The sequence below is a fragment of the Haliotis asinina genome, chromosome 4 (genome assembly GCF_037392515.1).
Source record: "Haliotis asinina isolate JCU_RB_2024 chromosome 4, JCU_Hal_asi_v2, whole genome shotgun sequence".
Classification (NCBI taxonomy): Eukaryota; Metazoa; Mollusca; class Gastropoda; order Lepetellida; family Haliotidae; genus Haliotis; species Haliotis asinina.
In genome coordinates this window covers 74419321-74434437 of record NC_090283.1, presented here as the reverse complement: position 1 = coordinate 74434437, position 15117 = coordinate 74419321, and the positions used below count along the sequence as shown (strand labels likewise).

Below are 15117 nucleotides of genomic sequence, written 5' to 3'. Positions count from 1 at the left end.
CATTGTGCTCGAGAACCAGAGACGGTTCCAGATCTCATCACCCTATCCTAACATTCTGGGTCGTGATTATGTAACAGGACATTAACAGTGGTGACCTGTGTTGCAATCTCTTCACTCGATCACATTTAGGGACTCCATCAGATACAAGACTTTGACATATGTCGATGTTCTTGATGGATTGTTTCCTTTGCTCTATACAGGAAGCCAGCAGTCTCCTCAAACCTATGGAACTCGTATTACCGATACAAAATAGATATGTTGGCTGCAGGTGCTCGAGTGCAAATCACATTAATAAATAACTCATCCGCCCTTTCGTTTTGAATATCAAAGACAACATTCTGTTTGAATGTTTCATGCCGTCTCTGATGAGCTTTGAGCTGAGTGAAATGTCAGCCAGAATACAACATACATAATGAGAGGATATGGTCTTGTTCTGCGGTTCTTTCGTGTTATTTCTAGTATAATTACTGCTCGAGCCCCGTTTTATGACAAAATGGTCGCAGCTCCGATTGGAATGAGAGCATGTTTGCTTCAGCTACGGTGTCAGGAACACAAGCGATTATTGATCAGTGACATACAGGTGAACGCAGCGACTAAAGCGACGGCATTGTGTTGCACAACATCAATCACGGTGACGACTAGACACCCGCCATGCAAACAGGCATCCAGCTTGACGATGGGACAATTCCTCACAAACACGACCAAAACACCAACATACTACACCGACTTTGAATCAAACTGGGAAATCACGGACTACAGGCACTACGCACACGACTTCATTTGTATCCCCTATCAGTTCAATATTGGTTATTGTACGCCCAGAGGAGAGTTGTTTGTGGGAGAATTGATCCGCTTCCATCGAACGTTACCTATTATAATTTTCACAAACGCGAAGAGCCGTATTCCGTACTTAATCACATACTGCTTTCTGATTGGGTGAAGGGAAAGGTAAGACATGTATCACTGCGCACATAGCAGATCCGATTCCTGGCCACTCTGTCATGCATCATATGTGAGCTTGAGGTATTAAAGTGAATCATAAATGCATCAAAAGCTTGGACGCTCATCAATGTGTCCGGGGCCTGTACTATATAAGCATTGTTTCCCTATCATTGTTTCCCTTCCCGTAATAGATACCTATTGTTTCCTCGCCAATGTGCCCGAGGCCTGTACTCTATACCTATTGTTTCCTCACCAATGTACCAGATGTCTGTACTCTATACCTATTGTTTCCTCACCAGTGTACCAGATGTCTGTACTCTGTACCCATAGTTTCCTCACCAGTGTGCCTGAGGTCTGTACTCTATACGTATAGTTTCGTCACCAGTGTGCCCGAGGTCTATACTCTATATGTATAGTTTCGTCACCAGTGTTCCCGAGGCATGTACTGTATACGTAGAGCTTCGTCACCAGTGTTCCCAAGGCCTGCACCGTATATCTATAGTTCCGTCACCAGTGTTCCCGAGGCCTGCACCGTATATCTATAGTTCCGTCACCAGTGTTCCCGAGGCCTGCACCGTATATCTATAGTTTCGTCACCAGTGTTCCCCGAGGCCTGCACCGTATATCTATAGTTCCGTCACCAGTGTTCGCGAGGCCTGCATCGTATATCTATAGTTCCGTCACCAGTGTTTCCCGAGGCCTGCACCGTATATCTATAGTTTCGTCACCAATGTTCCCGAGGCCTGCACCGTATATCTATAGTTTCGTCACCAGTGTTCCCGAGGCCTGCACCGTATATCTATAGTTTCCTCACCAGTGTTCCCGAGGCCTGCACCGTATATCTATAGTTTCCTCACCAGTGTTCCCGAGGCCTGCACCGTATATCTATAGTTTCCTCACCAGTGTTCCCCGAGGCCTGCACCGTATATCTATAGTTTCCTCACCAGTGTTCCCCGAGGCCTGCACCGTATATCTATAGTTTCCTCACCAGTGTTCCCGAGGCAGGTACTGTATATCTATAGTTTCGTCACCAGTGTTCCCCGAGGCCTGCACCGTATATCTATAGTTTCGTCACCAGTGTTCCCGAGGCCTGCACCGTATATCTATAGTTTCCTCACCAGTGTTCCCGAGGCCTGCACCGTATATCTATAGTTTCCTCACCAGTGTTCCCGAGGCCTGCACCGTATATCTATAGTTTCGTCACCAGTGTTCCCCGAGGCCTGCACCGTATATCTATAGTTTCGTCACCAGTGTTCCCCGAGGCCTGCACCGTATATCTATAGTTTCCTCACCAGTGTTCCCGAGGCATGTACTGTATATCTATAGTTTCGTCACCAGTGTTCCCCGAGGCCTGCACCGTATATCTATAGTTTCGTCACCAGTGTTCCCGAGGCCTGCACCGTATATTTATAGTTTCGTCACCAGTGTTCCCGAGGCCTGCACCGTATATCTATAGTTTCGTCACCAGTGTTCGCGAGGCCTGCACCGTATATCTATAGTTTCGTCACGATGTGCTTCAATTATCAACGGTAACATTTACACTTATTACTTTTTGTGTGTAGCCACGTTTATCATGTCTCATGCAAATTCCTATTTTTATTTGTACTGTTATTTTTTCTATTTTGACTTGTACTAAATATTCTATTTTGATCAAATTCAATTTTTAAATTTGTTTTAGCCACTAATGCATTTTACACTTTGTAATTTTGTTCTTTTTGTAAAAACAAAAATGCGAAAATTGAAAATTCTCATCTCATAAGCTTGTCGCTTGTCCAAACAATTTCTTCTTGGTTCAATTAAGGATCAAATTATTTTCGGATGTGATGTAATCATTCCTTAAATTATGCAAATTTAATATGCCAAAACACACAACTCGGTGCTTATCGAATCGTTCTTCCGAAAACAATGAGTTTCGCAAAGTGCATTACTTGCAAATCGTATTGTCATTTTCCCAACATAAAATGTCATTGCACATTTTTTTTCAAACTTTTGTCCCTAGGTTATTTGGTTCGCATTAATGTCAGAGAGGACGAGTGGTTTGTTAGAGGTCTTTTTCTTCTTTTTGTTTTAAACAGTTTTTTTTTCGACTTTTAGTATTACACTAAACACGCGTTAGTTTCATAAGGCGCAGTATAGCGTAACGGGAGCTGCTTGTCAGTGTTGTGTATGTCGGAGAGTGTTGTGCCTGGTAACATGTTGCATTCCCCAGCGAAACAACGGCTGCATCTGCCGACAAGGTACTCAACGATCTGGAGAGGATGTTCGGCTCGTCTTCACGCCGACAGTCAATAATTCCAGAGCCTGTCTTTAGTAGTGTTTTTCTTTCAATTCTGTCATAAATTTATATTGATTAGAATGCACTTGTTTTTAGAAGCAATTCACGGATTTTAAATAATCATTGTCGTATAGATTTTTGAACTCACTACTAATGCGAATAGAATGGATCGATCCAGTTGCACGTCATATGAAGAAATACATTTTGTATTTATTTTCTCCCTACTCGCTCTTCCTTGTACTTCGAATGCTATCCACGTGTCTTCAAAAAGGGTGTTTGTCTTATGAGCACGTTCTATTTACACTTGCATGTCTTCCTAAAGAGTATGACTGGGCTCCGATTCACAAAGCGTTCGTAACGTTGCGACCTGTTGTAACTCTGTAGTTTATCACAGACTTACGATGGTCGTAGCGCTACGAAGCGTGGTGAATCGGGTAGCCTAGTGTTTGCAGCATTTCTGACGCTCTCGAATTTTCGAGGTGGTGAAAGTTTAAACCTTTAGACTTCCCCTTCGCACGTCCGTTTGGTGTGGACGGAAAGACCTGAGTGATGCCTGCAGGGCGTCAGCTTTCTCTATGTCTTCAACCTTACAGGGTCCCGTGTTCTTGAGCAAAACAAACTGCGGAGCTGGTAATTATGTTTTTTTGTTGTGCAAAAGAAGGGGGATGGATGTCATCTATTGGGGAGTTCACTTCAACGAGAGTTATGAACACACAAACATACCACGTTGAATTTGACCTTGAATTTGGATTTTAGAATTAAAAAACCGAAACCGCATTAACCGTTAGACATGATATCCGGTTTACGGTGCTCTGTGTGCCTTGAACCTTACAACGGACTGGAGATAGTTGTAGTCTTCGAACTTATCTCTGAATAGTAAATAGAAAAATTATCAGTTGCTTTCGTCCTGTATATAAGAGATGGTGGGTCAGTTATGTATTATACCGAGGGTTACAAAATCACTGTTATTTTCTATTATATCAGCTATTTTATTATTTCCTATTATATAAGCATTTTTTTCGGAAACTTACTTTTGTTTTGCTGTTCAATATATATCTATCGTCACTTATACCACTAAAAGTTTCCGAGGGGTAATCAGAGAAGTCATTTTGTATCAGTACGAACCTGACCCACGGGAATTATATTTCTGTATTGCGGCCATACCAAATACTCGTTTCAAAAGTGGAATAGTAAATATGTTAAAATGACTAAATAAACGTAAGAGTCGAAATGATGTGGGTGAGTGAGTTTAGTTTTACGCCGGACTCAGCCATACTCCAGCTATATGGCGGCGGTCTGTAAATAATCGAGTCTAGACCAGACAATCCAGTGATCAACAACATGATCATCGATCTGCGCAATTGGGAACCGATGACATGCGTCAACCAAGTCAGCGAGCCGGACCACCCGATCCCGTTAGTCGCCTCTTACGACAAGCTTAGTCGCCTTTTATGGCAAGCATGGGTTGTTGAAGGCCTATTCTACCCCGGGACCTACACGGGTCCGAAATGTTGTGAACTGAAGGAGTCGGGAATTCCTTAACATCTTTTGAGCGTTATATAACCATGAAGACAAAAGTGGACTCACGAAATAGGATGTTGAAGATGACGCCCTCCATGTGGAACGTCCAGTTCTTCTGCATCTTGTTGGCCTTGGCTGCCGCCGCCGTCTTTCTGGAGCACATAAACCATCACATCAGATGCAAACTCACAGCTCAACCACACGCCTAACCATAAATGTTCTGATGTACTGGTCTTCCAGTACTCATATGTGGTGTGCATAGGTAGAGGCAAAAAGGATCAGGTGGTCTGAAACGGACCGGGTTTGATTCCCTTTACGAATAAAGGGTGTGTCTTCCATCTGCACCCTTTCTCCCCTTCTCTTTTAAATATTCAATAAGGTGGTGTCCTTTTAACAATGGAGTCTTGACCAGACTGTCTACCAAGTGACTGAGGCACGATGCCAAGTGACGAGATCAGGCCACTGGAACTATTTGTTAGCCATTAACGACCAGCATGGTGAGTCCCACGACACCACTGGACCAGGAAACAATTATAAGCAGGGAACACTTATAACCCAGTTATAACCCAGTTATAAACCGAACCACTACCGGGTGGCATCACGTGACTGGACGGTGCTTTGTTCTCTGCACAGGTTTTTATCACGGGAACAACTTAAACTTCTAACAATTTATTTGCGAAGCTTGGAAAAGCCGTTATCATCAATATGAGGTGATTTGAAAAAAATAATAATTAATTCTTCGTAGGTAGTTTGTGGTTTTGACTGAAAAAATGAATTATTACGAAAATATATTTGTGCATTGACGTCTTACACAGATAAACTTAATCGTTAAATAAGAACACAGTGGTCGATATGGATCAATGGTTTCCCAGTACATGCCCTGTGATACAACCAATCAACTGACGGTCGGCCGACTTACCAGAATAGCTGCTTTGTCACAAAGGTACCATATATAGGGTATGCCAACATGGTTGCCTTGTCAAAATGGAACCAAGTAAAAGATATACTAAAATGGCTGCTTCGTCAAAATGGAACGAAGCAAAGAATATGTCAACATGGCTGATTTGTCAGAATAGAACTCAATATAGGATATGTCAACATGGCTGATTTGTCATAATGGAACCAAACAAAGGACATGTCAACATGGCTGTTTTGTCAAAATGGAACCAAACAAAGGATATGTCAACATTGTTGTTTTGTAAAAAATAGAGCCAAACAAAGGATATGTCAACATGACTTTTTTGTCAAAATGGAACCAAACAGAGGATATGTCAACATGACTGTTTCGTCAACGCACAACCAAATAAAGGATATGTCAACACGACTTCTTCGTCACAATGGAACCAAATACAACATATCACTCCGCCATAAATGAACCAAATGTAGGATATATATCTAACCACAAAGATACAGTTTAGTCATAAAATTGGACCAAATATAGGGTGTGACAAAATTGCTGCTTTGCCACATGGATTATTTCAGATAATTGCTGGAAAGAGGATCAGAACAGAATGGGATATGGAGTTTATATAAACACGAGACGCATACTTAATCTCCGCGTAAGGAGTTAAGACATTTCATAATGAACCCTGCTTTCAATAGAGAATGGTTCGATAAACAGTATGAGGTGCCCCACCTCCAATACACGGGCCAGACACCCAACTTGCTGGGAATTACAAACCCTTTAAGTGGCCCGATTCGTTTGTGGATTGAATGTGTATTGACAATCAATATTGTTTCCAAAATAGTCCAAAGAACCAACACAATAATGAATGCCTTATCGGGACAAGAACACCCGCGAGGTATATACCATCCGGTATTACACAACGTAGTCACAACTCGGTCCTGCAAAACAAACTTACACTCATGATATTTCATACTTATTGTCGTGGAGTTTAGCGCAATAAAACATTCACGCTTTTGTAAATACATGCTATTTAAACAAATACTTAAATTCAAAGACAAAGGGTCTTTACAATGATCCCCGCAGGAAAATCAATGTTATAGACTCGCAGTATATGCTGGAAAGGACATATTGATGAGAACTGGGTTTATCGTATGCTGGCGCTTTTACTGAGTGCGTTCCTATTACATGTGCTTGCATACAGTATGGAGCGATTGTCAATATTATGGGGATTTTGTTTAACGTTGTTTTCTATTTTCTGCGTTAAGTGATAACGAATCTTTGAGCGTTGTTATTTTGTGGGTCCAGTTTATAAAAGATCTGACATTCATATAATGGAAATCAACAAAGGTAGCTGAGTGGGTTAAATCGCTCACGATTTTGCATTCAAGACACAAAGCGTTATCCCAAATATAACATTCGTTACATTTGACCACTTTCTACCTTCCAGTTTCACGCATATATTAAGATTATGATTGGATTTGTGTACAGTGAAAAACATATCTGAATAACGTGCAGTGAAAGGCGATGTTACGACTGGAGAACTAGAGCTGGGACCAAATGTGTAAATATAGGTGAAGTGTGAATACCGTAAAGGTGTGTCCGCGATGCTAGAAAATGAAACAGTTCTGGTACCTCACACAATGCTGACGAGAAAATGTTTGTGTACATACAAGGAGACTTATCCACACTTACAACTGGCGGATATAACGAAGTATGTATATTACGAGCTTAATGTTCTGATTTCCTTTCCGTGAAGTGACTTAGAGGGTCAGTCGTTTCGCGTCATTTTTGTGACAGCACTCAATATACTTCAGTCATTTCATGAAATTTGATTTAATAACTTAATCTGCAAAAGTGGATCACAATGTCAACATCGCGTGTTGTCACTAACAGATAAAACTATTCTGGCAGCGACTGTTGCACTTAGCCTTACTTTGAAGCATTTACACCTGTTTGTTTGACACGTGTTGTGTACAGCAGGAGTACCTCACTAACCTCTGTCCACCACATATAGATTGAATGAAATTTTCATTTCATGCCTGATGTATATTGACTGTCACTTCGTGTAACAGTTACATCGTTAGTGACAAAAACGGATTACGTTATTAAGTGATATTTCAGTGTTACATAAAATAACGCTAAATGGCTGACCCTTGGTCATTTCACGAATGATTGAAATGCTTCACAATCTCGCTATAACATATATACGTTTTAAAGCATACCTGTGGCGCGCTGCCGTCTTACACCTGGAGCCTGGAGCGAGGTCGGTCACTGACAGGTACCACAGAAAGCTGCGAGGTCGTATATGTGCTCACTAACTGCCATACAGACTATGGCTGATTTGCCATATAGGAAGAAAATATTTTCAGTGAACTGCTACAGGATAAAAATCAAAATGCATATATTTTCAATGCTTCCAACAACTGTTTCCCCAGAAAGGAACAAAATATTTTCACTGCACACAACTACTTTGTCCACCAAGGGTAAACTATATAGCATGCACGGCACGGTCGTTACATACCAACTCAATACCATACAGCACGATTCAATTAAACAATACTACTCTAACATTGTGAAGTTTTATCCAAAAAAAAATCGAAAATAGAATCGAATATATGAATATATATAAATAACAACTTCTTGTGTATTGCATAGATGAAGCCTGTTTCTGGTGACCACTTGTGATGTTGCAGGAATATTGCTAAAAGCAGTCACTGTGTAAAACCACACTCACTCACTCATTACTGAACAGAGAAACGTTGAGTGCATATGCCTTCACCGTTATCAAACTAGTTTTGTAAGAATCTACACAGAGACGTCGCTCTATGTAATAAGAAAAAGTTGCTATCCATAAAGCTGTAGGCTTCATTATTGACTCCTCATTTTTTAACAATGCAGATAAAACAACTTAAAAATATACTTGTAGACATAACATGACTTGCTTCTCTTGTATAAATGTATTGAACTAAACGTCAGGTTAATCAGTTTGAAAAAGAACACTTAAATTCTGAATGTTTCAATGAAACCTTAGAAATTTCCCCTCAGGTAATGCATGGAGACTAACGCCGTCGAGTTTACCTGCTGTTTGCATGAACTCGATACAACGTTCATAGACAATGGTTGACTGAAATAAGCTTCAAAGGAAATTCTCTTGGAATTTTATCGAATTTACCATTTGTAACTCTTATGGATCCACTGTACTCGGCCGATCTGAGATTGTGTTGAGCAAGGATGCACAACTAAATCTATACAAGTTCCAAGCGTCTTCTGTGACGACACGTCGCGGCCAATACTAGGTTTAACATCGTACGAAGGGAAGAATCAAGATGTTGATACATCAGAACATACATTATAATCAATAGCTTACACGGCGTCAACACAAAACGGAGGTAAAGCATGTACAAGACCTGAATTTCAACAATTATGAAATAATGATTATGTACATCTATTGTTTTCTTTTACGGGAAACAACGAGACTTGAAAGTTAGAGACAAGTTTTATAATGCGGTTTTCAAGCACATTGATCTATAAACTGGGACTGTGTACATCAATTCATAGTCGATTAATAGCTTCTTTCTATCAGACATGGAGAGTATGGAACTGGGACGAAATATGGTTATGTCAAAGAATTGGGCATCAATACGGTTTTCACAAATACCTGGTGTTTTAACTAATTGTCTGTGATTCCTGCAAATCGCTATCGTCATACTTTTGCCCCTCACGCTCTTTTCGTCATCATAAAAACGTGATCGGGCACCTGCAGGTCACTGACAGGTCAACATGGCTTACGAATATTTTTATATTTTAAAAAAATATATAATCCTTTTTGGTCACTATCTTCAATAACGACTGTTGTTAAATATTTCCACATTTGATTATTATGCTATGTCAGTTAGAAATTAGTTTATGTTGTAATTGCTTCCCGATTGATGCAAACGATGACTATATGGCCTATTTCCTGTTTTATGTACAATACTATAAATAACTGTTGTTCAAAAATTAAATTTCAACATTACACATTGTTACGTTTCTTATCAGCGTTATAAATATACACAAGGATACGATTTCCATATCATAGTTTATTATGTGAAATCTCTACAGAAGAACATAAAGATATCACATGGGCTGGATAACATCCATTGCAAAAATATATTAAGACCTGAAAAATCTTGTCATTTGTGTATGCATCCTCTTGTTACAAACACAGGTTCTCCCTCTCATTGGCCTTTTTACATTTAGGCAAGGTCTTCACTGTCGCTGATAATGGTATGGGTCTACAGCACAGTCTATGCTTCGCACAAGCATTTGTGTCACAAGTATTACAGTAAGAAGACGGAACCAAGTCGATATCTGGTTTGAATGATGTCGCTGGAACTCAGAAGGGGATTATGGCTTTGAAAATACATGTATTGTCAATGTATTCAAAGTCTGTTTTGATCTTCAGGTTTAAAGAGACGTTTCTTGGATATAACAGGTCTATTTATCAAGTACCAATTGACAATTTATTGTAAGTCTGTCTCGATTCAAGTTTAGGAGAAAGCAGCAGTCATTCCACCCCTATGCATCAGAAATCTCTACCTGAGAAATCTGTTTGATAACTCGTCAGCATTTGATAGCCTGCCCATGTTTGATAACTCGTCCGTCGGCCGTATTTGATAGCCTGCCCATGTTTGATCACTCGTCAGCATTTGATAGCCTGCCCATGTTTGATACCTCGTCAGCATTTGATAGCACAATGTGTAGCTTCACGGATACAGCTTTATTTGAAAATCAACAATAATGCGAGGAAATTGAGTTTTTCCCCGTTTTGACAACCCCGCCTTCAACTTCATGGAGAACATGTATCTGGGTGATATAAGAAGTTATCAACAGTCAATGAACACCGTAGATTGTTGAAAAGATAACATAACAGGAAGACCAAAGCCTATCATATTTGAAAAGAGAATATATTGTCAGGGACCATTTTCTGGCGATTGGTGTAGTGGTGTTACGCAGTTACATGTATACAATAATCATGTTTCCTCTCTCTCTCTCTCTCTCTCTCTCTCTCTCTCTCTCTGTGTGTATGTGTGTGTGTTTGTGCGTGAGAGAGCGAACGAGAGCGTATATGAGTGCGAGTGTGTGTGTGTGTGTGTGAGAGAGAGAGAGAGAGAGAGAGAGAGAGAGAGGGTGATTGTGTGATAGCGTGTCTCTGTGTGTGAGCGAGAGTGTGCGTGTGTGTGTGCGCGCGATTGAATATGTGGTGATGCGTCTTTGCGGTATGCATACATATGTGCTTACACGTGTGTACGTACAGGCATGTGTGTGTGTGAGAGAGAGAGAGAGGGAGAGAGAGCGAGCGAGTGTGTGTGTGTGTGTGAGAGAGAGAGAGAGAGAGCGAGCGAGAGTGTGTGTGTGTGTGTACATAATATAACACGAGACCAGGAACATTTCACATGAACCTTCCTCTACCCCAGCGCGTTATTGTATAATACAGTCCAAGTGCAGTGCGTCATGGCATATAGTTCTTGCATATTGACATATGCACATTGAAAGGCACTTGGCATTTAAGCTTCATATTATCTTTGCAATTAAAAATCTTCAAAACGAGTTAAATATTATGTTACGCAATTATATACAACCTCACACGAAAGATTTTGCTATTTTAATGACGTCAATATTGACTAGTCATTTGTCAATCACTTGTCAAGCTTTCCGCAGTCTCGGCTCCGATCGGTTATTATTCGTTACGTCATGTGTTTGTCACTTTGCATGTTAAGGCTTTATTAAACAAACAAATTACGCAAACCAAGTAAGACTCGCTTTGAGGTACAACTGAGAAGATTACATATGATGTTCAGCTTTGTGACGAATCTTCCCTTCAACAAGCATTGTTGCCTCGCAACCAGCCCGCTGCCAATCGAGGGCTCATGGTATTCAAATATCAATACAGTTTATGAATAAATTACTTCAAAATCCAGGGTACAAAAATCAATATCCTAGGAAAGATGTGCAATTAATGTTACAGTGGTTTTCTGGAAACTGCCTAGAAGATACTTGGTTTGGGTGGGGTATTTTTACCTTCTCCTCGGGTTTCATCATAATACTAAATGCATTCTTTGTTATCCTGACACACAGACACCCTGCCTCCTCCCTTTACCAGCGACCCCTCGTCCGGGCCACTATCCAAAAGAATATTAAACCGGTGGAGACGGGAATAGTGCTGATAGACTATTTTAAAGATATATTTAAGGTGGATATAAATCCAACATTGAATTCTAACTTTTATATTAAATGTTTTTTAATTGTTACTTGTGTATCTACGGTAAACCTCTACATGACGCAATATTAAGGTACTTGTTTGGAGAATTGAAGAATTTAGGACGTCATTTGTTTGTCTCCGCTTAGTCAGATAAAGATATATATCATTTGCTTCCACCTTTTCTCCCAAGGAACGTTTCCTTTCTTCAGCAGTCTGATGCATACTGTTATCTGTATTTTAACCGAACATGCTTATACCGAACTGACAGATATGACGAACTGTTTTTGCCCATGTTGCTAGTGTATATTTGAGGTAACTGGTGGGTAAGGCGTCCGCTCGTCACGCTAAAGACCTGGGTTCGATTCCCTACATGGGTAAATATGTGATACCAATTTCCGTTGTTCCTCGACGTGGTATTGTTAGACTGTTGTTAAAAGAGGTGTAAAATCATACTCAGTATCAGATCCCCAAGTTCGTTTTACCGTGGTTTATTGTGTTATTTTTCTGCAAGTATATTTCGGTATTCCCATTCTGAAGAACTTCTAGTGGTCGTCCCGTCGTCCCATTAACAAAACACTTTAGTTTTAATACGCTAATGTTTTCAAGCCGTGATTCGTGAGCGTTGACTAGGACTCTTGTTTCATGACAAATTCCTTGTGCATTGTATTAGCATGGCACAATCCATTGCTATGCTATTCTCAACGTGTAATTAACCCTTAATCTGGGTCGTTGAACCCGCAGTTTAATACCAAATAGGCAGAAAGGCATCCAGAATTACTGTGTGAGATGTGGACATCTAAGGGTAAATTGTTTTGATTGTCCGCCAAAACAGATTCTAGTGAGCTTATCAGTCACAATAGCAGTGGAACTTGTATGAATGGACAACTGGAAATGATGATAGTCACGATCGCCATTCGAGTCACTTTACAGAATAATTGTAATATCTGTTGAATGACCGATCACAACACCAAACTCCCTCAATAAATCTTAGACTTCCCATGACTAAATCTCTTGTGATAGTTTTTATTCTGTCACTGGCACTTGGAGGTTAACTACTATTTTCCCATACATCTAAAACATCCATAAGAATTTAAGAACATTAATTTCAAAATGGCCGTCACAGTGGCCATGTTTTATTTGTATTATTATTGGGTAGCCAAGTGGGGAAAGCGCTGAATCGCCATAATGAAGACCGAGTTCGGTCCCCGTTTTGTCATGACAGTGAAAGAGGGCGACGGAGAGACTTATGTACCAGGATTGCTGAAGTGCATGCAAGGTAGTTTTGCCCGGTACCTGACAGGTAACGACTACAAATGCAGCTTTCTGACTTCCGATGAATTCAAGCACATAAATTAAAAATGCAAAACGAAAACAAATGGTACTTATGCATTACACCGGCTATCTATCAACTATATTGGATTAGGTCCCTTACCCTAACCCTTAACAATCAACCCTAAACCTAACCCTTAATCCTAACCCCGTCAAATAACTCTAATTAATGGAATACACTGACCGAACAGGCACGTAAATGGCTGAAGTATAATGCATTGTTACGGCTTGAAAATAGGTAATTTAGAGCTGAACCGTTCACGGAGGAAGAAATTGAAGTTATGTTCGACAAAAATGCACTGGGTTCAAGTAAACATATTTTGTAATACTCATGTATACTGCGACAGAATGGAGATAGTATTTTCGTGCAAAATTTGTCACATGATGCCATTATAGGATATAGATGTAAGTAATGTCTTGTGCCGCAATGGGATTTCAGTTAATGAACACCGTGTAGTAACGAAGACAGATGGGCAGATTGTCATTTCAGTGAGCATTTACTTACGTCATTCCTGACGGGGTACTTACATCATTCCTGATTTTTTTTGTTCTGTTTGGGCAAGATCGGATATTTGTAACTTTAACAATTAGTGTTGATATAATTGATATCAGTAGACACTTGGGGGAGATTCTCTATATAGAAGGATTAAAACACTTGCTAATGAATAAAATGTTGTTCATGGATTGAGTTCTGGATTGGTATATTCTCCGAAACTTACAGTATACAAGGTTGGGCGGATAAGGAGTTGGACATGTGATGACAAAGTAAAATCGTGGCACCTTCTTAAACTCCTTTTCGTATAGCTTACTCAGTTTTGCATATATTAGTCAGTAAAGTAAAAGCGGAAACCCAAATAGCCTTCATGAATTAATAAAAATGTAATACATTCCAAAAATAACGTTTCATTTTTAAATGAACCTATCTTAATGGTAGGGATGAAATTGATACCCAACTATCGACGTGTTGTCTGTTAACTGAGCTGTTTACGTCATAGACATATTTAGTCATATTTCATTTTTAATATATCTGTCGAAAATAGAAATTCATTGTTTGATACAGCAAAACGTTCGCAAAACATAATGTCGTTAAAACATCCACAACTGCCCTGGTAGCATAAAAAGAAACATTGATAACATCTGAAATGTAATTCAATCAGAGTAGAAAACACCATCAGCCAGTTATGCAAGTATTGTAACTAGTATATGGTATGTTTAAAAGAAGAATCTAACAGAACAGCTCTTTCTTTAGTTTTCTGTTCTTTTCATTGCTCTATTTTGGATGTACAGGGTCACCTTTACGTCTTTGTTGAAATCAACGAACACAAACATGGTGTAGTGAAGACCTAGAAACATGAACGGACACGGGTTCTGGTGTGCCAAAGGGACGTAACTCAGCACAGCCAATTGCAACCAATGACAGGGCCACCCCTAACGAAGGGTTCGTCGTACAAAATGACGCATGAATACACAATGCCATTTAGAAATGTGATCGCACGCAACACGTCATACTGGGGAGTACACAGGATTGTCTGCGGAATATTTTGTTTGGTGAACATGGCAGATTTTCCACAGAGCCAAGCAATTGTTTATATTGTCCTTAAAAGGAAGCTTACTTGTAAATACTGTCTACAGATGAAAACACATTTTTTGTCATTATTCTATACAAAATACAACCTAAAGTAGACTTGGATTATATTATCTGGAGAAGGTAATATTTGTTGGTTTGGTTTGCAGTCTTAAAAAATATACATGTTGATGTCTATATGGTTTACAAAAGAAGGAAAATGCCTCAATGGTCAATGAGACTAAAAGGAACATATATAGTAATATAGATATAAGGATATATTTGTCTGTGTGGCTAAAAGAAATTTGAAAATACGAGCAAGAGACGAAATTTATGTT

At 39.8% G+C, this 15117-nt stretch overlaps 1 protein-coding gene across 1 annotated transcript in view; it reads right to left on the bottom strand.

Annotated features, from left to right (window-relative positions):
- Window positions 1-15117, bottom strand: part of LOC137281866 (fas apoptotic inhibitory molecule 1-like) — a 45268-nt gene that overhangs the window by 19927 nt on the left and 10224 nt on the right. Inside the window, exon 3 of the mRNA XM_067813531.1 lies at window positions 4805-4890. Within this exon, the coding sequence (XP_067669632.1) occupies window positions 4805-4890 (86 nt within the window). The remainder of the gene's footprint in view (window positions 1-4804; window positions 4891-15117) is intronic.